The sequence below is a fragment of the Colossoma macropomum genome, unplaced genomic scaffold (assembly GCF_904425465.1).
Source record: "Colossoma macropomum unplaced genomic scaffold, Colossoma_macropomum, whole genome shotgun sequence".
Lineage (NCBI taxonomy): Eukaryota > Metazoa > Chordata > Actinopteri > Characiformes > Serrasalmidae > Colossoma > Colossoma macropomum.
The window spans coordinates 4,415,144-4,443,093 of record NW_023494786.1 but is presented as its reverse complement, the minus strand read 5'-3'; the positions used below and the strand labels follow the sequence as shown (position 1 = coordinate 4,443,093).

The 27,950-nt window shown below is 42.1% G+C and overlaps 1 protein-coding gene, 4 non-coding genes and 1 pseudogene across 5 annotated transcripts in view; 4 read left to right on the top strand and 2 right to left on the bottom strand.

Annotated features, from left to right (window-relative positions):
- Nucleotides 1–115: 115 nt before the first annotated feature.
- On the bottom strand, nucleotides 116–10,392 carry LOC118797307 (annotated as a pseudogene).
- Nucleotides 6,935–7,006, bottom strand: trnag-ucc. The gene has a single exon. It is a non-coding gene; the product is annotated as a tRNA-Gly (tRNA).
- trnag-ucc lies at nucleotides 7,917–7,988 on the top strand. The gene has a single exon. It is a non-coding gene; the product is annotated as a tRNA-Gly (tRNA).
- Nucleotides 8,301–8,372, top strand: trnag-ucc. The gene has a single exon. It is a non-coding gene; the product is annotated as a tRNA-Gly (tRNA).
- Nucleotides 10,393–11,405: 1,013 nt separating the features above from the next.
- trnag-ucc lies at nucleotides 11,406–11,477 on the top strand. Its single transcript has one exon. It is a non-coding gene; the product is annotated as a tRNA-Gly (tRNA).
- A 1,567-nt stretch (nucleotides 11,478–13,044) lies between these two features.
- cwf19l2 (CWF19 like cell cycle control factor 2) overlaps nucleotides 13,045–27,950 on the top strand; it is a 19,652-nt gene continuing 4,746 nt past the window's right edge. The window contains exons 1-13 of the mRNA XM_036556622.1: nucleotides 13,045–13,207; nucleotides 14,410–14,520; nucleotides 15,105–15,227; nucleotides 15,344–15,451; nucleotides 18,576–18,695; nucleotides 18,880–18,973; nucleotides 19,459–19,574; nucleotides 20,562–20,822; nucleotides 20,928–21,301; nucleotides 21,896–22,010; nucleotides 22,978–23,070; nucleotides 24,667–24,795; nucleotides 27,048–27,185. Coding sequence (XP_036412515.1) covers nucleotides 13,115–13,207; nucleotides 14,410–14,520; nucleotides 15,105–15,227; nucleotides 15,344–15,451; nucleotides 18,576–18,695; nucleotides 18,880–18,973; nucleotides 19,459–19,574; nucleotides 20,562–20,822; nucleotides 20,928–21,301; nucleotides 21,896–22,010; nucleotides 22,978–23,070; nucleotides 24,667–24,795; nucleotides 27,048–27,185 — 1,875 coding nt within the window. The 5' untranslated portion in view covers nucleotides 13,045–13,114. The remainder of the gene's footprint in view (nucleotides 13,208–14,409; nucleotides 14,521–15,104; nucleotides 15,228–15,343; nucleotides 15,452–18,575; nucleotides 18,696–18,879; nucleotides 18,974–19,458; nucleotides 19,575–20,561; nucleotides 20,823–20,927; nucleotides 21,302–21,895; nucleotides 22,011–22,977; nucleotides 23,071–24,666; nucleotides 24,796–27,047; nucleotides 27,186–27,950) is intronic.

The following is a 27,950-nucleotide window of genomic DNA, read 5'->3' as shown; positions in this document are numbered from 1 at the left end:
CAGTTCAGTAAGAAGTGCACCTCTGTCTCTTTTTATCTCTTTCTTGCGCTTTTTCTATCTCACTGTGACTGTCTGTCTGTCTGTGTCTCTCTCTCTCTCTCTCTGTCTGTAGAGGTTATTCTGTCTCACACAGACTCACTGAGGAGTCATAATAAACTCTAAATCCAGCATAGAGCGGCTCAGTGAATGTGGTGGTGAATGTGTGTAGGTGGGTCAGTCTGTGTGTGTTAGGGGAGATGGTGTAGAAGGACAGAGTGCCAGACCCCCAATCCAGATACACTCCTACTCTGTTAGAGGGGGAGGGGGCGCAGGTAGGTCAGTTTCCTCATTATTGTGTATGACAGAGTATCTGTCATTACAGCAGATCAGACTCCAGGACTGATTATTGTTTCCAAACACACAGTCATTACTGAGTCCTTTCCTCCTGATTCCTCTGTGTGATACTGATATATCAGCTCTCTCTCCGCTCCACTGAACCTCCCAGTAACAGCATCCAGTCAGACTCTCCATACACAGAACCTGAAACCAGTAATCAAATCTGTCTGGATGATCTGGATAACGCTGATCTTCTCTCACCCACTTCACCTTTTTGTTCCTCTTAGACAGAGAGAGATTTCTGTTCAATGTGTTTAGATCCAGAGTGAGATCAACAGCATCTGTACACACACACACACACACACACACACACACACACAGATTAGAGTGTAGAAAAAAAGTGTGCACGTGTTTACAGTGTTTGTATATAGAGTATGTATAATATGCATTGTGTACATGTGTGAGTACTGTGCATTTTGTGTGTATGTGTGTGTGTGTGTGTGTGTGTGTGTATCTGTGTGTGTTTGTGTGTGTGTGTGTGTGTGTATAGTCTGTGTTTGTTTGTGTGTTACATTTCTTCAGTCCTGGTTTGATCCTGATCTTCCCTCCATGATCCACTCTGAAGAACAAACACACACATTTATACATTCATTATACTTCATATCAAATCTAAACTAAAATAAAATAATGAATAAAACAGATCATTAGATAGATAGATAGATAGATAGTTAGAGCTTTGATCCCGAAGGGAAACTGCAGAGAAAAAAAGGCAGTGAGCACACTTGCCCGGAGCGGTGGGCAGCCCTATCCACAGCGCCCGGGGAGCAGTTGGGGGTTAGATGCCTTGCTCAAAGGCACTTCAATTGTGTACTGTGAGCTCCATGGACCAAACCGGCAACCTTCCGGTCACAAGGCTGGTTCCCTGGTTCGACTGCCCCGCCTTGTCGAATGATTAATTTGAAATGTTTAAAAAAATGTACGCAATTAACGCAGCTGGGTGTTTACTTCCTGTGGCGTCTGACCTATGACGAGGTGTACCGCCAAACTGAATGATCCTGCCTAAAAGATGGATAAGGACAAGGATGGAGTTTTAGGCAGAAAGTTTTACTTTAAAAAGTTGCCTGATGGAACTTTGGAGAAACGAAAGTAATCTGCACAGTTTGCAAAGCCGAATTTAATTACCACAGAAGTAATTTGTCTTTGACATTCCACCTCAAAGCAAAACACCCTACCGAAACTCTCTCTTCGGGGCCTCGTCAGTTAACATTACGGGAGGACTGGTACTCGTGGACGAATAACAAAAAATGTGAGCGAGACGTGAAAAGAAACGTGAAACTACACAGAGGCATGTGCTGATCACTTTCCGGATGTGGCAAAAGAATGGCTGCTACCATTTGGGGAAAAAAATGGCTGCTACCATTTGAACACTTGCCCTGCGTTGCCCACAGTCTGCAAAGAATGGTCACGGTTTCACTTCCCGACAGTGGATTCGAAAGTCTTCTGGCTAAATGTCACAAGATTGTCAAACACTTTAAGCGCAGTCCATCAAATGCATATGAATTAAGTAAACAGCAAGTTGCACTTGAACAGAAGCAAGAATCTCTCATTCAGGGTGTTGCAACAAGATGAAATTCTACTCTAGAGATGGTGAAGCGACTCCTGCGACACAAATCTCCACTGACCACTACATTTTCTCTGCAAAACAGCAATATTGCCATGTTTAGTGGAACCTTGAAGGAAAGTTAATATTTCTTTCTGCTCTCACTCGCCATGTCTGTATCTCTTTCTCTTCCTGTGTATGTGTGTGTTCTTTCTCTCTCCCTGAGTTTTTGTGTGTGTGTATCTGTGTGTGTGTGTGTGTGTGTGCATGTGTGTGTGTGTGTTCTCTGCCATTTGTGAGAATTTATCAATATGAAACTAGTTTATTTGCAAACTAGTGAAATATTTAACTCAAATAAATACTGTGAAAGAAACTCAAATTTTAATTAAACAATACTTCAAATGAACAAAAATCATTATTTATAATTTAAAGCTCTAAAAAGTTCAGATCAACTTCTGCTGTGTTCCACTTTTAACAGTAAAGCCAGTTAATATTTCAGCTCAGTCAGTCGTTCTGTAAGAAGGTAAACTCAGTATTTAAGATGTGTCTGTCAGGCTGGAGGTTTTTACCCTGAAATGATCAAACTGTAAAACTGTAGTATCTCTGTGATCTTACAGATGTAGAGAATGTTCAACACCATCAACAGTTCTACAGGCTGGAGAACAATTTCATTTAAAATTAAATATTCTGTTATGAAATGTAATTTGAAAATATTTTGAAAACAATAATAAAGACAATTTACAATGATGATTTGTTTTTTTCATTAAAATTGAAATATTTCAGAAGAACTGCAGATCCTTTCTTATTACTATTATAAAATTATTTTTAAACAACCATTCAGAAAATACTTTGTTGATTTGACTCCACTTACTCTGTTTATTTTTATTTAGTTACTTATGTATTTATTTATCCATTTATGCTCAGCTGAAAATGCAGGTTTAAACTCATACATTCTCTCTCTCTCTCTCTCTCTCTCTCTCTCTCTCTCTCTCTTTCTCTCTTTCTCACCCTCTCTCCCACTGTCTGTCTTTGTTTCTCTCATAAATGCTCAAATTTTATCATACTATTGTATGCTAGCCTACAGTATGTGTGCTGCTAAAGAAGCCAGAGACATTCTGGGAGGCATTAGCATCTCTTTCAGAGATAAGCATAGTGGTCAATTATGTCTATGGCCAAACCACAGCTGTTAGTCTCATCACTGTTTTCACACTGAATCTCAAAACCCTACTGAGCATTTGACCTCAGTGTCCTTATGCTACTTATGATCATTTTCAGAACAACAATTCACCGCCTCACCATCAAGACAAACACATCTACAGTAAAACATTACAGTCAGTAATGTGTATAATTTGTATAATTACAGTCAGTCTGTGTATGGAGACAGTAAGTCAGTAACTCACCGTAGTTTCTCCAGTGCGCAGTAGGGATCCTCCAGTAGATCAGACAGCAGCTTCACTCCAGAGTCTCCTGGGTGATTATAGGTCAGATCCAGTTCTCTCAGGTGGGATGAGCTTGATTTCAGAGCTGAAGCCAGAGTAGAACATCCTTTAACTGTAACCATACACCCAGACAATCTGCAGAGTGGAAGAAAAAGAGGGACAGATGACATGTACATACAGCTATAAACCAAATGCAGTACAGAACAAACGCAGCAAGCTCCAAATTCTGAGAAGTATACATCAACACTCTGATAATGAACAGGATGGAAAAAAACAAAATGAACTGACTCAGCTGCTTCACAATTTACATTTATGGCATTTGGCAGATGCTCTTATCCAGAGCAACGTACAATTTGATCATTTTACACATGTAAGTGATATTAGTGTTAGGAGCCTTTCCCAAGGACTCTTATTGGTATTTTGTAGGGTGTTTGCTCAGGCAGGGGATTGAACCCCAGTCTACACTGTAGAAGGCAGAGGTGTTACCTACTACACTACACTAATCACAAAATTACACTGATTTACAATGTGTTTTCTCTCATCCTGATTCAACTCGTCAAAATGTATTTATATAATGATTTTTACAACAGTCATTGTCACAAAGCAGCTTTACATAAAATCCAGGTCCAAGTCCCAATGAGCATCACCAAAGGCATCAGTGGCAATAAAATCTCCCATAGAGGAAGAAAAAACCAAGACTCAAGAGGGGACAATCCTCCTCTGGTCAACACCAGATCCAGCAAAACAATGATACAACAAGAGTAGTATGAAGAGAGAATAATCTTTTAATAAATATACAATGACTGGCCAAGAAAAAGTCAGCATTTGGATTTAAACATGCAAATATCTAGGAGCCTTTGATTTGATAATTACTGCAGTGAATAATGTGTTTCAAGTTGGCAACAATTCTTATAACCCTAACTGATGCAGTGAGTAGCATCTCATTTCTTAAACAACCATATCGGAAAACATATTCCATGATCATGGAAAAGATGTTACTGTGTTTCTGAAGAGTCAAATTATTGGTCTGCATCAAGCAAAATGATAACTAAGGAGACTGTCAAAATTACTGGTATTGGCTTAAGAACTGTCCAATGCATTATTAAAACTTGAAAGGATCATGGTGAACTGTCAACTTTGTGGAAGAAATGTGGTCAGGAAAAAAAAACCTGAATGATGATGATCAGAGATCACGTAAACCCTTGGTGAAGTCAAATTAAAAATAATCATCAGCAGAACTCACGGCTATGTTTAATAGTTAAGTAGGAGCATTTCCAAATGCACAATGTGATGAGAGCTCACAGAATAAGGACTGAACAGTTGTGTGGCCATAAGAAAACCACTTGTTAATGAGGTTAATCAGAAAAAGGCTTCAATTTGCTAGTGAGCATAAAGATTGGACTCAATGAACAATGGGAAAAAAGTCATATGGTCTGATGAGTCCACATTGACCCTATTCCAGAGCGATGGGTGCATCAGAGTAAGACATAAAACGCATGAAGCGATGCACCCATCATGCATAGTTCCCACGGTAAAGGCCTCTGGAGGCAGTGTTATGATCTGGGGTTGCTTCAGGTGGTCAGGTCTGGGCTCAGTAATGTCATGTGGTAAATTAAGTGAGCTGTGTACCCGAATATACTGAATGACCAGATTCCCATCAGTGTTTTTTTCTTCCCTGTTTTCACAATGCCAAGATTCATCATTTTTTTACACATGATTTGGACACCACAGTGAATGTGCACCGTAATCAAAGCTAGAAGTGTTCCAAAGACTTTTTTGCAACTTTTTTTTTTTTTTTAAGTTTCAAAAAAGTTGGGACGGGACATGTTTACCACTTTGGTGCAGGTTTTAGTTTTTACCCGATTTTCTCCCCAATTTAGTCGTCTCCAATTCCACCCGCTAGTTAGGACTCCCCCAATCACACGACGCTATCAACGCTAGGAGGGTGAAGGCTAACACAGGCTTCCTCCGAGACCTGTGAAACCAACCACCGCTTCTTTTCGAACTGCCGAATCTCTGCCATGCAGCTCCCGGTACAGTTTTTGTGCTGATGTTGAGGTTTGAACTCAGTTATTGATCAGCAGAGCGTTGGAAACTTTTATGCAATATGCAATTTAACTAATGACTCTTGTTATGAAATTTAAACTTCTGGTAATATAAACTATCAAATTAAATGTTTTAAGACTATTTTCACCAAATAGACTGGCAACCTGTCCAGGGTGTCTCCTGCCTTCCACCCAATCACAGCTGGGATAGGCTCCAGCACCCCACTGTGACCCGGAAGGATAAGTGGTTTAGATGATGTGTGTGTGTGTGTGTGTGTGTATTTTCACCAAATATGAATTCAACAGAGTTGAATTCTGGCTGACAGCATTAAACACAGAGATCATATTCTCCATTATACAGGGAGATTCACTGGAAAGAGGCCCCGATTATTCTGTAATAACTCTTGCTAGGACGAAGCAATCTGAACCAAACCAAGTGCATTGAGCTCCTCATTATATGGAGCTTCGAACAAGCCAGGATGCCCCTGCGTCAGAACGATGAGGTAGGCGCCGGACAGGCGTTGCGATGTTTAACCTCCATTTACAACTTCCAGGTGCAGACCCCCGTACCCCTTCATGTGTCTGGCAGAAAACGGTCACTTCCAGCATCACATGGAATGCAATCAATCACACATACGTCAAGATATGTAGTGGATTTTTTTTGGTTCAGATTGCTTCATCCTAATGAGAGTTACAGCAGAATATTCGGGGCCTCTTTTGAGTGAATCTCCCTGTAGTATATAACACAGATCAGAAGAAAAAGCTAAACATTTTTTAATCAAAAGGTTTTATATTCATTTAATTTTATGTTAGTTTTATGTTCATTTAATCTTCATTTAAAATAACTGAAGGTTGAAAATGGGTAACAGGGTTGAAAGTAACAGGATGTTACAGGGTTTATGGTTAGCTTGACAGGGTGCACATGAAGTGTGTGAACTACTATTGACCACATAGATTACATAAATTTAAAAATATAGACATATTTTCTTTTTTCTAACAATGATTTTGGTAACAGAGTTGAATGATCCAGCTTTCCCCATCCAGTCCAATAACTCTGTGAAAATCTAATGAGAATACTGACCTGTCTCATTCTGCAGAAAACAACAAAATAGTGCAACTTCCCGTTTATATCATAATAAATGGAATGTTCTTTTATTTTTACGAAGTGGGAAGGTTACAGGTTTGGGTAACATGGTTGTGCATAAAATTTGGGACACAGAATAAAATAACTTTCAGTATTAAATTAAATTAATTAATAGGGAAAAGTCATTCTTTTAACAATAAATCACTTGAACCAAGTCACATTGTAATTATGGTGTAACTGGACGATTGTTAGGAATATATTTCATAGAGAAGTTCAGTGTCAGTGAGGTCGCACAGCCCGAAATCACCATATTAAAGGTGGACACTGACATTTGAAGTGTTCATTGATGATTTAAGGCTCATTACAATAACTTTATTTTAAGTTTCATTTCATTTTAAGTGCCAGATGTGTAGAGTTTTTGTTGGTATTTATTCTATTGAATTAAAAGAGCTGCGTTGGCCGGGAATCGAACCCGGGTCAACTGCTTGGAAGGCAGCTATGCTAACCACTATACCACCAACGCTGGAGAACATCTGGAGGAGAAAAGCCTCACAGTCCAGAGGGAACCATCTACTGCATTCCACACAAACCCACTAACTCTGAATAAACACACTCTACACTGCCTCCATCTAGCGGCTGATCCAGGTACTGCACTAATCCTGTACACAGCAAACAGCCTTTTAGCTTTTAGCTCTTCTTACTGGAATAACCTGCTTTAAAATGAGTAAATCAGCACAGAATGCTGGATTAGGACCTCATTAAAACTCTGCAGAGGCTCCTTAATCATCTCTAATAACGATTTTAAAATGATAAACACAGAATAAACACATTAATAATCACTAAAACTGAATTTACCGCACTGTATAATCACTACCTTTACAGCCTCGGCAGAATAAAGGTGGAGCCAGTCGCATCACAACACAGCCGGTTACTATGGAGACAGCCGCCGAGGCATTTCGGGAAATGTAGTTTTACTACATTCACCCCAGCGTAAGTAGGGATTTGGGTTCCTCACAGTAAAGTGTGGTTGATGCGGAGCTGCATGGAGCTGCTGAATCTGCAGCTGTAGAGAGAAAAATCCATCTGTGTCCAGCATCAAAAACCTACTGGACTAAATCAGAGTTTAATTTAGCTTTAACTGAAAGATGGAGCTGCTTCTTCAACACAGACTCAGCAGAACGTTCTGGGTGTTCTAGGTTCTTCTACAGAGGTGATACGGTGATTTGCTCCTTTCTGAGCTGCACTCAGAGCTGAGAACGGCTCAGAAAATGATCTGAAACTGCAGCTAGCAGTGCAGGATTAGTGCAGTACCTGGATCAGCCGCTAGAGGGAGGCAGTGCAGAGTGTGTTTATTCAGAGTTAGTGGGTTTGTGTGGAATGCAGTAGATGGTTCCCTCTGGACTGTGAGGCTTTTCAGCTCCAGATGTTTGCCAGCGTTGGTGGTATAGTGGTGAGCATAGCTGCCTTCCAAGCAGTTGACCCGGGTTCGATTCCCGGCCAACGCAGGGCTTTTAAATCTATAAAAATAAGCACTCTACACATCTCGCACTTTCCATGAACAGAGTTCAATGTGTCCCATTACCTTTCTAAAAGAAGAAAAGTGACTGCTGTTTTTTTAAACTCATAAACACCAACAAATACTCGTCTGCCATTTAATATAAAATTAAACTTAAATTGTATTGGTGTCAGTAATCTATCTATCTATCTGTCTGTCTATCTATCTATCTATCTATTGTAACATCAGCTGTGGCCTTATTGGAGATCAGTGTTGTACCAGATTGAGACTTTTCCTTCCTGATGTCTGCAGCAGTCTTCCAGCGTTGGTGGTATAGTGGTTAGCATAGCTGCCTTCCAAGCAGTTGACCCGGGTTCGATTCCCGGCCAACGCAGCTCTTTTAAACTTGTAATTTCGAGACAAACAAAACCTGTAAACATCTGTAAGCCTGTCACTCTGGATTAAAGTACAGAGTTACAGAACATTTCCGCCCATCAGCTGTTTGAAAATGTCTGAAATGTGAGTTCAGATCAGAAAAGCTCAGAGGCAGATCCTGTCGTGGTTTATACTGAAGTCTAAGGGACATAAACTTTTCAGATGGATTTCATCTTAATGCACTGGATTATAATTTAAAATTAAGATTTTGATGGCTGTTTATTCACCTTCAGAAGCCGATTTGGCCTTCTGTCTGTTACTTTACTCCATCAGTCCTGGATAAAAGTGCTTCACGCTGATATTTGAACACAGTGTGTGTCAGATTGACAATGTCCGTAGTGTAATGTGAGTTTCTTTTTTGACATTTATTTCTAGATTTTTTTTTTTATTTCCACATAATTAAGTGGTTAAAATGGTGAAATGCTCTGTTCTGGACTTACAGAGTCAGAATTGTTCACAGTGGATATATTGATCTTAAACCTTCCTCTTTACAAGTGACTTTGATCGATTTTGAAAATCAAAAAGAAAAATTGTATCCAAATTATGTATGAAAATCAGAGATTGTCATTGTCCCATTTTTAAAAACATCACAGAGCAAACTTCTATGAATCATTATCTGAAAAATCCTGGGATATAATATGGAATAATATTACACTTTCTTCTCCCAGTATAAAGCTAAGATCTATTCAAATGAAGATACTCCTCAGAAATGACATGCATGTGGACTTGGTGTTTCAAATCCATGCTGGAGATCTAAGAAAGCGGAAGGGTCACTTATCCGTATGTCGTGGTGCCCTTAGGTAACACTTTTCTGAAGGAGCTTTACTGAACATCTGTCTAAGATCACTAACGTTAATGTAGCACTGTCTTCAAGACTAATGACTTTAGGTGACACCTCTGTACGAACACTCAGCTAAAATCATTCAATCTGCACCTGTAGCCGAGAAACCAGTTTCACTTTCATGGGAAGATCCACAACCACCTTCTTTCACCGCAATGAAACATTTTCACTGGAAAATGTTCTGCTGGAGTGAGTTCGTATTCTTTTAACCCGAAATATAAATTACAGTGTGAAATGTGGAACAAGGCTGTGGAGCGTTTAAATTCAGTTGAAGCGTAGCTTTGTAACACTTTGTGATAATTACTGTTATTTTTAAGAACTCTGGATTCTGTGTTTTTAGGCCGGCTCTCCTAGACGTGCGGTCACTAAATGTGCCTGTATGTTTGTTGAGATGGAATAATGTGCTGCTCTCCTGTATACAGCAGCTACTTTAAAGACCATCAATATAAAAATAAAAATGTTCACAGTGGTGGCGATGGGAACCAGATGTCCTCCTCTAGATAGATAGATAAAGAAATAGATAGATAGATAGTTTATTGATCCCGAAGGAAATTTAGCAGCCAGTAGCAGTCACACAACACAGGACAGTAATAAGGATGTAAACAATATAACAGGAAGAATAAATATGAAAGATCCTATCTACAGACATATACACAAAAAGAACAATACAACAATCTGGAATAAGATCTTTAACCTGAGATGAAAAGACGCAGTGCAATAATGACTTTAAAGAGGCACAGGTAACGGCATATAACGGTACTGAATAAATATGTGCGGATATTGGTACCAAAATAAAGTGTCTACTGTGGAGTGTCCAGATGTGCAAGATGTGCAATAAGGTGTGCAGAAAGTGCAATATGTGCAGTAAGGTATCCAGATGGATAAAAAGAAACATAAGATTAAGCATGAGATATAAGGCCTATGATTTGTGATTTAACATGAGATCCAGATTCAGTCCTCATCTCTCCTCTTCCCTCTTCTCTCTTCTCCTCTGGCCCCACTGGGAAGAGCTGAAGAGCCTGATGGCTCGAGGGACAAAGGATCTCCTGAGTCTGTCGGTTGAGCAGCTCTGTGACAGCAACCTGCCACTAAACTTGCTCCTCCTGTCCATGATGATGGTGCAGTAGGTGGCCATCATCCTCCATAATGGAGAGCAGTTTGTGCAGAGTCCTTCTCTCGGCCACCTTAACCACAAAGTCCAGTTCCACACTGACCAGCTTGTCCAGTCACATCTCGTCTCTCTTTTTCATGCTTCCGCCCCAGCACACCACGGCATCAGAAAGACAGCTGGCAACCACAGTCTGATAGAACATCTGCAGGAGCTTCCTACAGGTGTTAAAGGACCTCAGCCTCCTCAGGAAGTAAAGCCGGCTTTGCCCCTTCCTGTACAGGATGTCTGTATTAGCTGACCAGTCCAACCTATCATCCAGTTACAGACTGAGATACCTGTAGGTCATTACCTATATTATCTAAAAGCTTAATTAAATGTATTAAATGTGGCCAAGACGAAGGAGGTCTGGACTTTAGGAGGATCAGGACTAATCTGAACACCAATTACAACCTGGGAGAAGATGGAGGTCTCGGGAGGCTACAGATAGCTGGGTGTTCACCTTCACACCAGACTGGGCAGGAGGTGTAACACTGAGTCTGTCCACAGGAAGGGACAGAGCAGACTCTGCTTCTTTAGGAAGATTAGCTTATTTAACGTGTGCAGCAGGATGTTGGGTATCTTTTACCAGTCTGTTGATGTGGGAGCGGTTTTCTTTGCAGCCATCAACGTCAGCAACACTGTCCATCCATCTGTCTATCTATCTATCTCTCTGGCTGTCTGTCTCTCTGTCTATCTATCTATCTATCTATCTATCTATCTATCTATCTGTCTGTCTGTCTGTCTGTTTGTCTATCTATCTATCTGTCTGTCTATCTATCTATCTGTCTGTCTGTCTGTCTGTCTATCTATCTATCTTTCTGTCTGTCTGGCTGTTTATCTGTCTGTCTGTCTGTCTATCTATCTATCTTTCTGTCTGTCTGGCTGTTTATCTGTCTATCTATCTATCTATTACAGCTGTTGCCTTATTAGAGGTCAGTGTTGTGCCAGATTGAGCCACTAGAGGGAGACTTTTCCTTCCTCATGTCTCCAGATGTTCTCCAGCGTTGGTGGTATAGTGGTTAGCATAGCTGCCTTCCAAGCAGTTGACCCGGGTTCGATTCCCGGCCAACGCAACTCTTTTAAACTCAACACCCACAATTCCCTGCTGAAGAAAGATCATTAGAACCATTGGGATTAAATACTAACGGGAATGGCTTTAATAGTTTCCGTAAGAGATCAATAGTTTCCTGTAGGACACCTTTAGAGCCTATTAGGAAACCATCAAATAGACCATTAGAGTCCTTTACGCTGCGATATCAACCCATCAGGAAAACAGTAAATACCTTTAGAGACTATTGGATATCAGCAGGAACCCGCAGAACCTTTTAATGGGTTCTATGATTTTTTTAAACAGGGAAACTTTATACATACATACATACATACATACATACATCATCTAAACCGCTTATCCTTCTGGGTCGCGGTGGGTTGCTGGAGCCTATCCCAGCTGTCATTGGGCGGAAGGCAGGATACACCCTGGACAGGTCGCCAGTCCATCACAGGGCAGGAAACTTTACACATCTATGTTAAAACATTCTAACATTTAGTTTATTCTATAGCAACAATACTGTTAAAAGGATGGTTCTTCAAGAGCTCTTTAAAAAAGACAATGGTTCTATACAGAACCATGAACACTCAAAGGACTATTTGCATGATTAAAAGGTTTTTTGCCTCATGAAAGGGTTCTTCAGACTGATGTGTTATAGATGGTTCTATATAGAACCTTTTTGAAAAGGGTTCTAAATAGCACCAGAAAGGGTTCTTCCATGGTTACAAGCTTGACGTCGTCATAATAGAAGAACTCTTTTTGGTGCTATATAAAAACAAATTTATCAGCACTTTAATAAATAAACACATTATTATTATTATTATTATTATTAGAGTATAACAGACTTCTTGTGCTGATAAATGCTGAATGAAATACAAACTATTTGTGTTACTTCCGCTTTTATTCATTAGTTATTTTTGTAGCCGGACTTTTATTTTGTTGTTGTGCTTTTAATCAGTGACCGCCCACCTTTTCAGCAGCTCTCGTTCCGGAAGTTAAAACTCCATTCATTTTCTCCATAGACATTTCGTAAAAGTCCTTAAATAAACTCTTCAGCCGAGCAAATCGGATTATATAATCTGGTATCTGATCACGACTTTATACAAATGAAACCGAAAAAAAAAAATCTAGAAAAACGACCAAAAGACAAAAATACCAGACGGTGTGCTTAACGTGTTTGTCGGAATGAACTACACATCCCACAAAGCACTGCGAAAGGGTTCATCCAATCACTTCCACCCTTTTTCTGCCAACTTCTGTAATCTTTGGTGTTTTTTGCAAATAGTGTTGTTTTATTGTCATAAAAATCGAATTAATCGCGATTATAAATGGAGTTTTTACTCCGGGAACCAGAACTGTTCAGTTTTGCGCAGAATGTCCGCCTCTCTGATTGGCTGAGGGGGGAGGGGGCTTCTGGGTATTGTAGTAGCTGACATGGAAACGTGAGCAGTCAGCGCTTATTTTTAATCACACAGCTCGAAAAAATGACAAACACGGACAGCGATGATCAGATTAGGGTTTATTTGGTCTGAACGTTAAAACCAGTTGACAAGGATCAATAAGGCGCGAGAAAGGGGGAAACGAAGCGCATCACGTGACCAGCCAGATCAGGCCGATCATTACGACAGTCGAAAGCGCTATACGACTGTTTTCGTCGGCGTGATGGCGGCGTACGGAGGAACATTTGAAAGCGAGACGAACATCGAGAAGAAAAAAACAGAGAAGAGGAAACACAGAGAGCAGGTTCTCCAACAGGTAAACACATCCAGAGCAGGTTCTCCAACAGGGAAATACAGAGAGAAGGTTCTCCAACAGGTAAACACAGAGAGGAGGTTCTCCAACAGGTAAACACAGCCAGAGCAGGTTCTCCAACAGGTAAATACAGCCAGAGCAGATCCTCCAACAGGTAAACACAGCCAGAGCAGGTTCTCCAACAGGTAAACACAGAGAGCAGGTTCTCCAACAGGTAAACACAGCCAGAGCAGGTTCTCCAACAGGTAAATACAGAGAGGAGGTTCTCCAACAGGTAAACACAGCCAGAGCAGGTTCTCCAACAGGTAAATAAAGCCAGAGCAGATCCTCCAGCAGGTAAATTAAACCAGATCAGATCCTCCAGCAGGTAAATGAAACCAAAACAGATCTTCCATCTGGTAAATAAAGCTAGAGCAGATCCTCCAGCAGGTAAATAAAGCCAGAGCAGATCCTCCAGCAGGTAAATAAAGCTAGAGCAGATCCTCCAGTAGGTAAATAAAGCTAGAGCAGATCCTCCAGCAGGTAAATAAAGCTAGAGCAGTAGGTAACTAAGATTATGTTGCTCCACTAGTAATAAACGAGCTGCGGAAATAATCCCAGTCTGTATTATTCCAGTGTTATTAAACAAATTGTAGAAATAATCCCAGGTTATATTATTCTAGTGCTATAAAAGCTTCAGTGGTTAAACCTCTAGCAGCTAATTCGTCATATACGTCATATACATGTTAGAGCTGGTACTGTGGTTCGGTTCTCAGACTCAGTGAACAGCAGGATTTTGTGTGTTTTCTGTTTTGATTTTGTGGCCTGTAGCTGCCAGAAGGTGGCACTGTTTGTGCAGAGTGAGGTTAATGTGAGCACTGCGGAGCTGCTGTAACGGTGAATGTGGTGCTGACTGTGTGAATCATCACACTCACCTTAGAAACGAGGAGCTCTAAAATAGGATAAATCAATAAAAATGTACAGAGAAGAGCGTCACTCAGCATCAGAGACCACCAGAGAGTTGAGAGGGGTCTGATTTTTAGTGACCTGATCTCTCTCACTCTCTCTCTCTCTCTCTCTCTCTCTCTCTGTCTTTCTCCCTGTGTCTCCCTCTCCCTCTCTCTCTCTCTCTCTCTGTCTTTCTCTCTCTCTCTCTCTCTCTGTCTTTCTGTCTGTGTCTCTCACTCTCTCTCTGTCTCTCTCTCTCTGTGTCTCTCGCTCTTCAGGCGAAGAAGAAGTATGAGGATGAGGAGCGGAGGGCGGCGGAGAGGAAGGCGCGAGGTGAAGACACCTGGATGCTGCCGGAAATCGACCAGCGGCTGCAGCAGATTGGTCAGGTGAGAGGTGTCGCTGTGGTGACCTCTGAGAGCGTGTTGGGTCAATCTGAGGCTTTCTGAACCAATTATTAATAAAAAATGACTTGAGTCGCCGCACTCTGCTGCCACCTGCTTGTCAATGTGGTCTACCTGCATCGCCAGACCTGAGTTTATTAGCGTATCGTCGCTGTTAGGACAGAATCCTGCGTCTCTATTTTTGACGGTTTTTGTTTTTTCACATAATCGTAAAATACCAGCTGGACTTTACATTGTTTTAAACATTTCAGAAATGACCAATTTTATTTTATTGACCAGTTTAAGTCACTCAGAATAAAATAACTGCAAGAAGGTTATTACTTTGTCTTGTGAAGTTGCTGCTTTGCAGGCGTGAGGTTTTACTCCTATAGCATAGATATACTTTTATCATCATCATATTGATACATGGTGCAACTTTAACTTGAGCCTAAATTATGACTGCTGACAGGAGATCATTATGAAGAGACCATAACAAGTAACGTTACCTCAGCGTTTACACTGTCTGAGTCTCTTATTACTGATTAATAAAGTTATGTTGTTTACGGTTAAGATTTGTGCTTTGCTTTTAGGAGCATTCACTGAAAAGTAAGACGAAGAAGAAGGAGAAATCCAAAAAGAAGAAGAAGGAGAAGAAGAAGAAAGCGAAGAAGGAAAAAGCTCAGGAGGAGAACGGCTCGTCGGACAGTTCAGAGGTCAAACGCAGCAGAAGATAATCTGACGTTTATAGTGACTCTGTGTTTGTTTACAGCTTTATTGGATTATATGTTTATTATGGGTCTGTGGTGTTTGTTTACACGTTTCTCCACAGGACTCTGATGAGTGGGTGGAAGCTGCACCCCAGCCAGAGGGCGTGGACAAAGCATGGAAGGTCTCAGAGCAGGCCACGCCCACTGTCAGCGCAACCAATAGCAACCAGGTAGGCACAGTATTTGGTACCTTGTTACCGTAAAAAATTAACGAGGCCAAAGCTGATCTTTTGGTTGCTAAGCGTTGAAGGGCCCATCCCATGGAAAACTGAATTGGTTTGTGATGTCACACAAGCCCCGCCCACTCAGCCTACAGCAGTTTAGCTCCACCCATTCAGTCTACAGCAGTTTAGCCCCACCCATTCAGCCTACAACAGTTTAGTCCCGCCCACTCAGCCTACAGCAGTTTAGTCCTGTCCATTCTGCCTACAGTAGTTTAGCCCCACCCATTCTTCCTACAGTAGTTTAGCTCCACCATTCAGCCTGCAGCCGTTTAGCCCCACCCATTCAGCCTACAGCAGTTTAGCCCCACCCATTCAAACCGATGTTATAAGGGGTGTTTGAGCCTGGACTGCTTTTTAAATCAGGCATGATACCGGACAGCCAATAAGAACAGAGCTCATTTACATATATCAGTCTTAAAGGCACAGAGTTTGGAAAATGATCACGTAGAAATTAATTATGACAGTTTTGGTAAATAAAACCTCACAAGTGTGAAGTGGCTCTCGTATGGGCCCTTTAATGTTATGGATGGTCAATACGCAGCAAGTTCTGCTGTGTCTAATCGTGTTTCCTTTATCTGTTTTGCTGTAATGGCCAGTGCTGACCTCTCTCTAAAAGGTCGGTCAGTAAGTTCTTGGTCTCCTAGTAGTGGGTCAGTAACTTGTCACTGTCCCTTTAGTGGATCGATACTGTAAACAGTACACTGACTGACTGATTCATATTCTAAACACACCGCAGGCCGAGGTCCTGTGAGGACAGCGGAGTGGACCCCCGGTTAAGTGACGTGGTGTTGGTTTTCGAAGTGAACACATTGTTTACAGAGAATGTAAACAATCTCTGTCTCTGTCTCTGTAGAGAATGTGTTAAAGGGGAATTCCACCCATTTTCCAAAATTCCCCCATAAGTGTGTGAGATGTGAACAGAGTGATTCAGAGTGGTTTGGTGTGAAATGGTTCAGATGTCTTTACAGTGGTGGTGATAGGAACCAGGGGTCTCCATGGCTACAACACAAATATAGACATTTTATTTACTATCTAGAACCACCAGTGAACCTACACGAGTCTTCTGAGTTTATATGGAGTGTTGATGATGAAAATAGTGGAAAATCTGAAATAATAAGTTTTCTTTGGGGACTATTTTGCTCTCACAGCGCCCTGCATGTATCCCTCCACCATGAATGGAGTTTAAGTTCTCTAAACTATCATAAAACAGTGTCTCGGTCATCAGGCAGTGAATTCATAACCATTTCATGTAGTAACTTTCTGTGAGGGAGCTTTTAGAGGTGGACGTCTGGTTCCTATCACCACCACTGTGAACGGTTCTGACAGAGCGTTTCACACAAAACCACTCTGAATGACGCTGTTTACATCATAAACATTAAGTTATGGGGGATTTTGATGTAGATAATTTGAGGGGCACCTTGTCTTTTGTATACGGCTGTATAACATCACGATGATGGCGATGCACAATAACCCATATATCACAATGCTTCACTGAGCGGATGAAATCCACCATTTAAGAAGACTGTTATTCTTCAACCAAGTGTCCAAATCTCTGTAAACTCCAGAGTTTCTCCTGAAATGAAGGTGTTAATAGTGAGTTTGTGCTGCAGTAACAGCCTCGACTCTTCTGGGAAGGCTTTACACTAGATGTTGAACATTTGCTGTGAGGATTTGGTTGAGCATTAGTGAGGTCAGGTACTGATGTTGGATAGTCAGCTCTGGGTCACTCCAACTCATCCCAAAGGTACTGGATGGAGCTCCATCACTCCAGAGAATGCAGCTCCACTGGTCCACAGCCCAATGCTGAGGGGCTTTATACCCCTCTAGCCCATGCTGGACATTGGGCATGGAGACCTTAGTCTGCTCCAGAGTGCCCCATTCTGCTGGTCAGTGCTTTTGTATAGAGATTACACAAGCTGAACACCTGTGTCAGTAACCTTAAAGTAGCCGAACTCACTCAGTAGAAGGGCTGTCTGAATACTTTTGGGCAGTATTATTTATTTTTTATTGTTGTCATAGATATATACTAAAATCATACTAACCTGCCATCCAAGCAGCTACTCATTAAACGGTTTATACAGTTACTGTACGCTAGAGGCTGCACAACTTCAGATTTTATAAGTCGACTGTTATGTGATGAAAGTAGAGTCAACGTTGACTAATCGCTGATGATGTCATGAGTAAAACCACAGGAAAAAATCCACGACGAAGCCAAACTCCATAAGTCAGTAGAGCGTGACCTGCCCTTTCCACCGAGCCCTGGATCTCATTGCTGGCCTTCAGGGAACCAGAGATCCGGAGCCTGGAATCTCATAAATGTGTATCCTACTTAGGCGCACCCTAGGCGGCCTTGCCGAGACGCTTACCCGCGGCGGAGCTCTGGAGAGCCAGAGAGATTTAGAGTGCCGTAACTCGGTTTAGTCTCGGCTAGTCATCAGGAAACCAGAGATATGGACCCTGAAATCTCCAGCCTCCTCACCTGCTGTCTCTCTGAGGCCGCCATGTTGTTAGTGTCATGATCACATGATCAGCGACTCCTCGACATGAGGATTAAAGTGTCATCGCTGAGCAGTGAAGCTGACCGGCTGTATGCGTGGCTGTAGTTGTCGTTTACACGTTCTCTGTAATTGATCTGTATCTGTGCTGTGCACGTTGTGTTCTAGGTATGCTGAACATACCCATTATGTACTGAGAACAGAGTATCATTAAAGATAATCATTACAATCACTCGCCCCTAATCGCACTCAGCGCAGAGAGAGAGAGAGAGAGAGAAGAGAGAGAGAGAGAGAGAGAGAGAGAGGGAGGCTCTTCAGTGTTAGACACAGTTAGTAGTCAGATTGAAGAGCTCTCTCTCTCTCTCCTTTATTTCTCTCTCTCTTTCTCTCTTTCCTTTCTCTCTTGCTCTCTTTCTCCTTTCTCTCTCTTTCTCCTTTCTCTCTCTCTCCTTTCTCTGTCTCTCTCTCTCTCTCTGTCTCTCTCTCTTTCTGTCTCTCTCTGTCTCTCTCTGTCTCTCCATGTGTGTCACCTGTCCTGGTTTGATCTTTGATTATTATCATTTATTTTTTCATAGAGAGATGAGTGGATGACGTTCGACTTCCTGGCCATGAAGACGACGTCCGTTGCAGAGCGACGAGCGCAGAAGGAGGCGGAGAAAGAGGCGGAGCGAGAGAGGGAGCGCAGCGTGGAGCAGGTGTGCCGCTGACTCAGTGTTCAGACGGACTGTGGTGAAATCATCCACTGATGAGGCTCCACCCACAGGGTGCCCTCTAAACTCCGCCTCCAAATCCCTCCAGCCCAAAACTTTTAACTAACTTTAATTTTAATTATAACATGATTTAAATTTTAAATGTGTTTTTTTTCTCTCTGTCCTTCAGGCTGGACTCCACAGGCTGGAGCTCAACCCCTACTGGAAGGACGGAGGAAGCGGGCTGCCCCCAGAGGAGAGCAGCAATACTGCGCTTAAAAAAGGTATCGCCGATCAATAGGAAAACATAACCCACAAAAAAGGGGGAATCCCACCCATTTTCCAAAATTGCTCCATAATTCAGTGTGTGAGGTGTAAACAGAGTGATTCAGAGTGGTTTGGTGTGAAATGGTTCAGATGTCTTTACAGTGGTGGTGATAGGAACCAGGGGTCGCCATGACCACAACACAAATATAGACATTTTATTTACTATCCAGAACCACCAGTGAACCTACACGAGTCTTCTGAGTTTATATGGAATGTTGATGATGAAAAATAGTGGAAAATCTGAAATAATAAGTATTTTGCTCTCACAGCGCCCTGCGTGTATCCCTACAACATGAATGCGCACACACACACACACACACAGTGTAAAAAAATACTTAATCAAAAAATTATGAGCAATTAATCAGTTTACCTAAATACTTTGAATGAAACTCTCTCTCTCTCTCTCTCTCTCTCTCTCTCTCTCTCTCTCTCTCTCTCTCAGCGGTGATGGTGGAGGATGGGGGTCTGAGCTGGTTGAGGAAGTCCTATCAGAGGATGAAGGAGCAGGCGGAGAGAGAGCAGCGCAGACTGGACGACATTGTGGCTGAGAGATATGGGGTACACACACACACACACTCACACAAACGTGATGTGGGCATGTCTGACTTCACCATAATTTAGTTCAATTTGATTCTTTAGAAATTGATTCAGTACAAAATAAGGTTGTAGGTTTCATCATGAATCAGTTTAATTTGTTTCTTTAGGAATCGATTCAATACATAATGAGATCACTGATTTCACTGTGATTCAGTTCGGTTTGATTCCTTAGAAATCGATTCAGTACATAATGAAATTTCATATTTCACCGTGATTCAGTTTGATCTGATTCTTTAAAAATTGATTCAATACAAAATAAGATTTTAGATTTCACCCTGATTCAGTTTCATTTCATTCTTTAGGAAATTATTAAATGTCTGAGATCTCAAATTTCATCATCGTTCCGTTCAATATGAAGTCAGATTTCACCATGACTGAGTTTGATTATTTAGGACATGTTTCAGTACATGAAATATCAGATTTCAGCATAATGTAGTTTAATTTGATTCTTTACAAAACAGTTCAATACAGTAGATGTCAGATTTCACCATGATTAGTTTGTTTTGATTCTTTAGGAATCGATTCAGTACCTAATGAGATCTCAGATTTCACCATGATTCAGTTTGATTCTTTAGGACATGTTCCTATTCATGAGATATTAGATTTCAGCGTGATTGAGTTTAGTTTCATTCTTTATGAATCAGTTCAGTACCGTAGATGTCAGATTTTACAGTGATTTAGTTTGATTTGATTCTTTAGGAATCAGTTAAATACATAACGAGAGCTCATATTTCGCTGTGATTCAGTTCAACTTGATTCTTTATCAATCAATTGAATACAAAGTGAAATCTCAGATGAGTTTGATTTGATTCTCAAGGAGTCAGTTCAGTGTCTAATGAGATTTTCTTATAAACCAATATCAAATAAACAAACATTGCTCACTGCTGCCCCCTAAAGGTGATACTGCACTTGCTGTAAATTACGTTGTTGTTGTGTCTGTGTGTTCAGTCCATGGAGCAGTTCCAGAGGAGACTACAGGAGGCAGAAGAGGCAGCCGTCACCCAGAGGAGACCAGAGAGAGAGAGAGGGAGGAGAGAAGAGGGGGATGAACAGAGGGAGAGATGGAGGAGAGATTCAAACAGGGATGGTCATCGGGAAGGAGAGAGGGAGCGAGAGAGAGACAGAGAGAGAGACCAGGGGAGAGATAGAGGGGAGAGAGAGAGAGACCAGGGGAGAGATAGAGAGGAGAGAGAGAGAGACCAGGGGAGAGCTAGAGGGGAGAGAGACAGAGAAAGAGAGCAGGGCAGGGAAAGAGACAGAGATAGAGAGAGAGACCAAAGGAGAGAAAGAGAGCGAGAAAGAAACCAGGGCAGAGGAAGAGAGAAGGATAGAGAGAGAGAGCGAGAGAGGGATGGAGAGAGGGATGGAGAGAGAGAGGAGAGGCGATCGAGAGAGCTCTCTCTCTCCTCCCTCAGAGGACGCTTCCTCAAGCCGTCCGACTCTGATGACCCCCCGACCCCGGCGACAAGCTGGAGGAAGCCGGGAGTGACCGCCGCCGCCGCATCGTCCAATCAGAGCGCGGTGGGATTCCTGAAACCTCAAGACGAGGAGGATGATGATGCTCCAGCGTGGAGGAAGAGCAGCGGAGGGAGAGAGTTACAGGAGGAGAGAGAGAGAGCGAGGGAGGAAACGGAGCAGCAGGAGAAAATCCAGCAGCAGACCAGCGCCGCCCTGGTGGAGAAGAGCAGGTATAAACATACACACAGAGAAACACTCTGTTCACAGCACTCAGACGTGATTGATCACCGATCAGATTTATCAGTCGACTAATTATTCAGAAAAGTAGGCGACTATTTCCCGTTAATTAATAATAATAGTAAAAATAATAGCAAACTTCAACTCTTTCTCTTCTCTCTTCTCCTCTCTTTTCTCCTCCTCTCCTCTCCTCTCTCCTTTTGTCTTCCCTTCTCCTATCCTCTCTTCTCCTATTTTCTCTTCTCTTCTCCTCTCTTCTCTTCTCTTGTCTTCTCTTCTCCTCTCTTCTCCTCTTTTCTCCTCTTCTCTCTTCTGTCTTCTCCTCTCTTCTCCACTCTTCTCCTCTTCTCTCTTCTCCTCCTCCCCACTTCTCTTCTCCACTCTTCACTTATCTTCTCCTCTCTTCTCCTGTCTTCTTTTCTCTTCTCCTCTCTTCTCTTCTCCTCTGTTCTCTTCTTCTCTCTTCTCTTTTCCTCTCTTCTCTTCTCTTTTTTTCTCTTTTCCTCTCCTCTTCTTCTCATCTCTTCTCCTGTCCTGTGCTCTCCTCTCTTCTCCTCTCCTCTCCTCTCTTCTCTTTACTGTCTCAGCTCAGAGAGTGATGAAGATGATGGTGAAGATGAGGAAGAGGCTCCACTCCTGACGGATGAAGAGATGAACAAACTCGGAGCCAAACTGGTGAAAGCTGAGCTCATGGGCAACACGGTGAGGGCATCAAAGAGCGCCGCTGACCTGTACGGGGAGGGACGGCGCAGACGGGGATCAAAGGAGAACAGAAATACCCCAAATTCAGCGTTTTTACCCCTAAAATCACAAACGCAGGAAAACATGACCCCAAAACAGTCGGTGTGAACAAGCGTGGGAATGTAATAAATGTCCATGAGTCTCAGTTCCTGGACGAAGGCCTAAAAGACAGATAGCAGACTAAAAGGCTAAAAGATAGCTAGAAGGCTAAAAAGACTAAAAGACAGCTAGCAGGCTAAAAGGCTAAAAGGCAGCTAGCAGGCTAAAAGACAGCTAGCAGGCTAAAAGACAGCTAGCAGGCTAAAAGGGCTAAAAGACAGCCAGCAGGCTAAAAGGCTAAAAGATAGCTAGCAGGCTAAAAGGGCTAAAAGGTAGCTAGCAGAATAAACAGGCTAAAAGACAGCTAGCAGGCTAAATAGGCTAAACAAGCTAAAAGACAGCAGGCTAAACAGGTTAAAAATCAGCTAGCAGGCTAAGTAGGCTATATTTTTGCTGTTATGTAAGTCACTTGGTGCATTAGCGTGATTGTATCACAGCTAAGCGTGTTTTACTTAATGCCACAACATAGCTGTGATAAAATCACTGTAAAGCACTGCCTCAGGTGACTCACTGCTGTATATTTGATTTTTACCTGTGTAAGTTGCTCCTCTAGTGTACATTATGACTGTGTCTATGATGTGTGGTGTGGTGGACGTGCGGATATGATTGCCCATATGTTTAAGTGTGTGTGGAGCTGAGCCGCACGCTGACTCTGAGCCAGACGCTCTCAGACTGTTTACGTTCACTACAGTCCAGTAATCCTGTATAATCTTTGTGTACGTACAGAAAGCTGAGTGCCGATACTTATTCACACTGACTCTACATCCTCTTAGTCTGCTTCACTGCAGGATCATATCATGTCTCATATCTAATCTCTCTGTGTGTTCAGGCCCTGATAGACTCTCTGAGGGCTCAGCTGGACGCTGCACGGAAGGCCAGAGAGAATCGGCCGCAGAAGCCCCCCGCCAGACCACCCTCACAGGTGAGGGACAGGTCACTGCAGCACTGCTTACGATTCAGTTCAACTATGATTCTTTAGGAAACAATTCAGTGTAACATGAAACCTTAGATTTCACCACAATCCAGTTATGATTCTTCACAGAACGATTCACTGCATCATGACATCACAGATTTCAGCGTGATTTGATTCATTTCAATTACGATTCTTCAGGAAAACGTTCAGCGAAACATGAAATCACAAATTTCACCGCAATAAAATTTGGTTCAATTATGATTCTTTACAAAATGATTCATTGTCTTATAATATATTAGATTTTCTCCATGATTCGATTTGGTTCAATTAAGATTCTTTACAAAATGATTCATTGCCTTATGAAATCAGATTTCTCCATGATTTGGTTCAGTTCAATTATATTTCTTTAGGACATGATTCAGTGCATCGTGAAATTTCACATTTCAACACAACTCAATTTGAGTTGATTATGATTCTTTAGGAAATGATTCAGTGCATCATGAAATCGCAAATTTCACCATGGCTGGAGGAACTGTAGTGGATGATTATTATAGACAATAAAATCAATGCACTAAGCTTTTATTTATTGTTCCTAGCACATTTACTTAAAACTGTGTTATTTCAATCATTTATATTTTGGCTAAATAAGTGAATGTTAAATATTGTGTATATAATATAGTGTGTATAGTAAATATAGTTCATTGTAATTGATTCAGATTTTCTAAAATCAGTGCAGATGAATAACAGATTAGTTTTTACACCCTTACTGATCAGCTATGTATGTATGTGTGTTTCTCTGGTCCACTTAGCTTGTTAGCTGGTATAATAGGCTATGATTTATGATGCTGTGTAACCATGGCGATATCTCGGCCTCTAGACTGGATGGCACCACACGCACACACTCAGACTTGCTGACACACACATGTTTGTCTGCTGAGCAGAAATAAGATTCATACTGTATGTGAATCCTGAAGATTTGTTTTGTGTAGAACAAAATCTGTATAACAGGAAGATTTGAATGATTTGGTCCGCGAATCAGTCTAGACTGGTCTCTGAATCGCACAAATCCTCTAGAATATGAATCATCTAGAGTGATTCACAGACTTTGGAAACCTCTGCAGTGACTCAACGACCACACAGATCCTCCACAGCGATTCACATAGTCTGTGAATCACACTAGACTTTAGTATGGTCTGTGAATCACTCTCGAGGACTTCATGGTGACAATCATGGATCTGTATGATCTGTGAATTGTTCTAGAGGATCCATATGGTCCATGAGTCACGTCTGAGGATCAGTATGGTCTGTGAATCACTCTAGAGGATCCGTACAGTCCGTGAATCACTGTAGAGGATCGAAATGGTCCGTCAATCACTCTAGAGGATCTGTATTGTCCGTGAATCACTGTAGAGGATCTAAATGGTCCGTGAATCACTCTAGAGGATTCGTACGGTCTGTGAATCACTGTAGAGGATCTAAATGGTCTGTGAATCACTCTAGAGGATCTGTATGGTCCGTGAATCACTCTAGAGGATCTAAATGGTCTGTGAATTACTTTATAGAATTTATATTGTCAATGAATCACTTTCTCTCACCTGTTCTCAGGGAGCAGTTCAGGCAGAGGCGGATAAGGACTTGGTTTTGTTCAGAACCGACCATTCTGGAAGAGCGTGGCCGGTCAGTGGACCCTCCCAGCACGTGGAGCCAAAAGGAGGGAGACGGAAGAGGAAAGCGGTGAGAGAGACATGTTTATACACAGATGGAATTTTAGGAGGAATGTATAACATACACACACATACAGACACGTATATAGAGAGGAACATACACCAGCACTCGTACATGAGCTCATAAATACAGGATACATACACACAAGTATGGTCTTAAAGTGTGTGTGTGTGTGTGTGTGCTGCAGCATGTCTGGAAGTAAGGAGGAATTTTAAGTGGATCTGCTGTATAAATAAACGTAAATAAATGTAAATTAAAGGGAGCAGTGAACGTGCTGCCTGGGACTTGCCACGGCAACAACAACAGTAAGGGAGCTGCAGTGTTCCGAAAACACACTAGTTTTCCTCATACTGTTCATCTGTGTTCATCCTCTGTCTGAACTGCTCTGTTAGAGCTCCTGTGTCTTTAAGTCCCGCCTCCAAATGAGCCCAGCATGCTCCAATTGGTGAGCTCACCCACTCTGCTCTGATTGGTCTGAGTTGGCTACTCAAAGAAGTCAGCCACCAGCACTGACCGACCAACGAGTTAAACTCTGTGGCTGCGGTTCTGTTCGGTCAGGCTGCTTCTGCAGGATCAGTAAACTGATAGACTCTGAACGTCTGATGAGTCGCTTCAAATATTCACTTCCACCTTAAACGGTGCTGCAGTTACGTTCTGGCGCCTGCACTCCGTTTAAGGTGACTGCTGTATCGTTTAAGGTGGAAAGGAAGTTTGAATGAGGAGCCGACTTCATTCTCCTCCTCATCCTGGCTGTAATCGCCTGTTCGAGCCGTGTGGCTCCTGAATGAACAGATTCTCGAATCTTAGGCTTTTGAAAGTTATTCTAAAGTAAACGGAAGATACAGCAGCACCTCTGAACCTGAATCGACACAAAGGAGTCTTATAAGCTTCACTCTCAGCAAAGTGACGTCTGCAGACATGAACGCCGGCGTTTACTCTAAAATTAAGACCCTCTACCCTTCAGACTGACTGGACCCATTTTGATCCTAACGTGTGCTCGGTCAGAAATTGATGAAATCCCAGGTGTGGCTGTTTCTGTTTGGAGTTGTGGCTCTGAGGAAAACAGCGAGACGCCTTAAAGCCGGACTGAACCGTTTATTTTGGCTCGACCACAAACAAAATTACCTGCTTATAGAAACTGAGGAAGTGAGAACCTGGAAATGTGAAAATGGCCAACAGCAGGGGTGTCCAGAGTCCAGCCCCAGGACCGAATGTGGCCGTGGATTGGTTTTATTCTGCTCCCCGGCCTGTACGTTACAGTTGTTCCTGTCACTTGATGGTGGCAGTAGTTCAGTGGACATACAGTTAACTTACAGTTAACATGAATGACATTCAGTTATGACTTCACGCAAACAGTGCAGCTGACAGTGACCACCGGCACTTTTAAGAGCATCACTTTATTCATCGAGAGCCGTAACAGATGTGTGCCTCATACATTAAGAAAAAGCAACTAATTTAATATGAAAATGCTTTATGAAATGGACGTTACAGTAAATATTCAGGGGACAAGAGGACAGAAAAACTAAAGCAGCTTTTTATCAAAGCAAATTCAATAGTTTGTACAACAAATCACTGCTGTGGGATCAAAATCTCCAAAATGGTAACTTTACAGGAGAAGGAAAAAACATACTTTACTTTTAATGTAAATCAATGGAACCAGACGTCTTTCCAAGTCATTTTGGGCCGTTTCTTTTGGTCCATTCATCATGAAATGTACACACAATGTAAAGGGTAACACGCATTTTCAAATTATGTGAAAAACTGAAAAACGACAGAAATGGAGATGCAAGGTTTTGTTCTGACAGCGCTGAAATACAGATCTATATATTTTTGTTTTTCATATTGTGAGTATTGAATATTTAAATCATTCATGAATAATATTTTGGCACTCAGTGACCAGCCCTCAGGTGTCCAATCTGGCCCCCTTTGAAGAAAGTTGGACCCCTCTGGCCTACAGATAGGGTCAGTTCTGCTGTTAGAGTGTGCAGAATCTCTGAGAGTAATCCAGTCTGTCAGGGTTTATCTGCTTTATTATGTATATGGGGTGACCCCCCCCCCACCGCCCCCTCTCTGAAGTGTGATTGGCTCTTTGTGTGTGAAGAGTCTCCTCTAGTGTTCTTCAACAGGAGCTTATTCACATGATAAACTCTGAGTGATTAAAGGCAGCAGTTACTCTGTTAATGAAGATAACCTGTCTCACTGTGGGTGTGTGGGTGTGGGTGTGTGTGTGTGGGGGTGTGTGTGTGCGTGCGTGTGTGCAGATCGAGACACACGTCTCCGGCGAGCGCGTGCGCTACTTTGAGGATGACGATGGTGTGGATTTGAGGGAGATGGTGCGTCGGGAGAAAATGAGCTCAGCGGAGGATCAGAACGCCCTCTACTCGCGCATGGCCGCTAGGGTGAGTTTTACTGTGCCAATCTGGCAACACAGACCCATCTCTTCTTATCTGCAGGGCTCTCTCTCTTCTAACACTTGGATAGGGTGGATATAAGTGGACCCAATCTGGCAACCCATACCCGAGAGTTTACACCCGGTGGTTGGATATTAGTGGCAACCCTAACCCAACTCTTTATAACCAAAAGGCTTGCTCTTTTCTTACACCTGGATAGGGTGGATGTTTGTGGTCCTAATCTGGCAACCCCAACCCAACTCTTTATATCTGCAGGGCGTTCTCTTCTTGCATCTCGATAGGGAGGGTATTATTAAAGGTCTCAATCTGGCAACTCTAACCAAACTCTATATCCACAGCATGCTCTCTCTCTTCTCACACCTGGACGGCCCATCATATATAGAGTAATCTGTCTTTTCTTACACTCATCCAGAGTGGGTTTCACTGAACGTAATCTGACCATAATCTGGTGTAGATTAGATTTTCACTGATAATCTAATCCAGATTCCTTTAATTCTCACAGACGAACACATTGAATCATGGATCTTTAATCTGTCTCTTTCTCTCTCTCTCTTTGTATGTGTTATGTCTCTCTCTTGTTTTTAGAAGGCTGAATGTAACAGATGGTGAACATGAGCCCTCTTCATTTCTCACATCTCTCTCTCTCTCCCTCTCTCTCTGTGAGTGTATGTGTGTGTGTGTGTGTAGTATGGCGCCTGAAACAGTATTAATAAACTTACAAAGACGTCACAGTTTCCATGGTGATTGGAAATG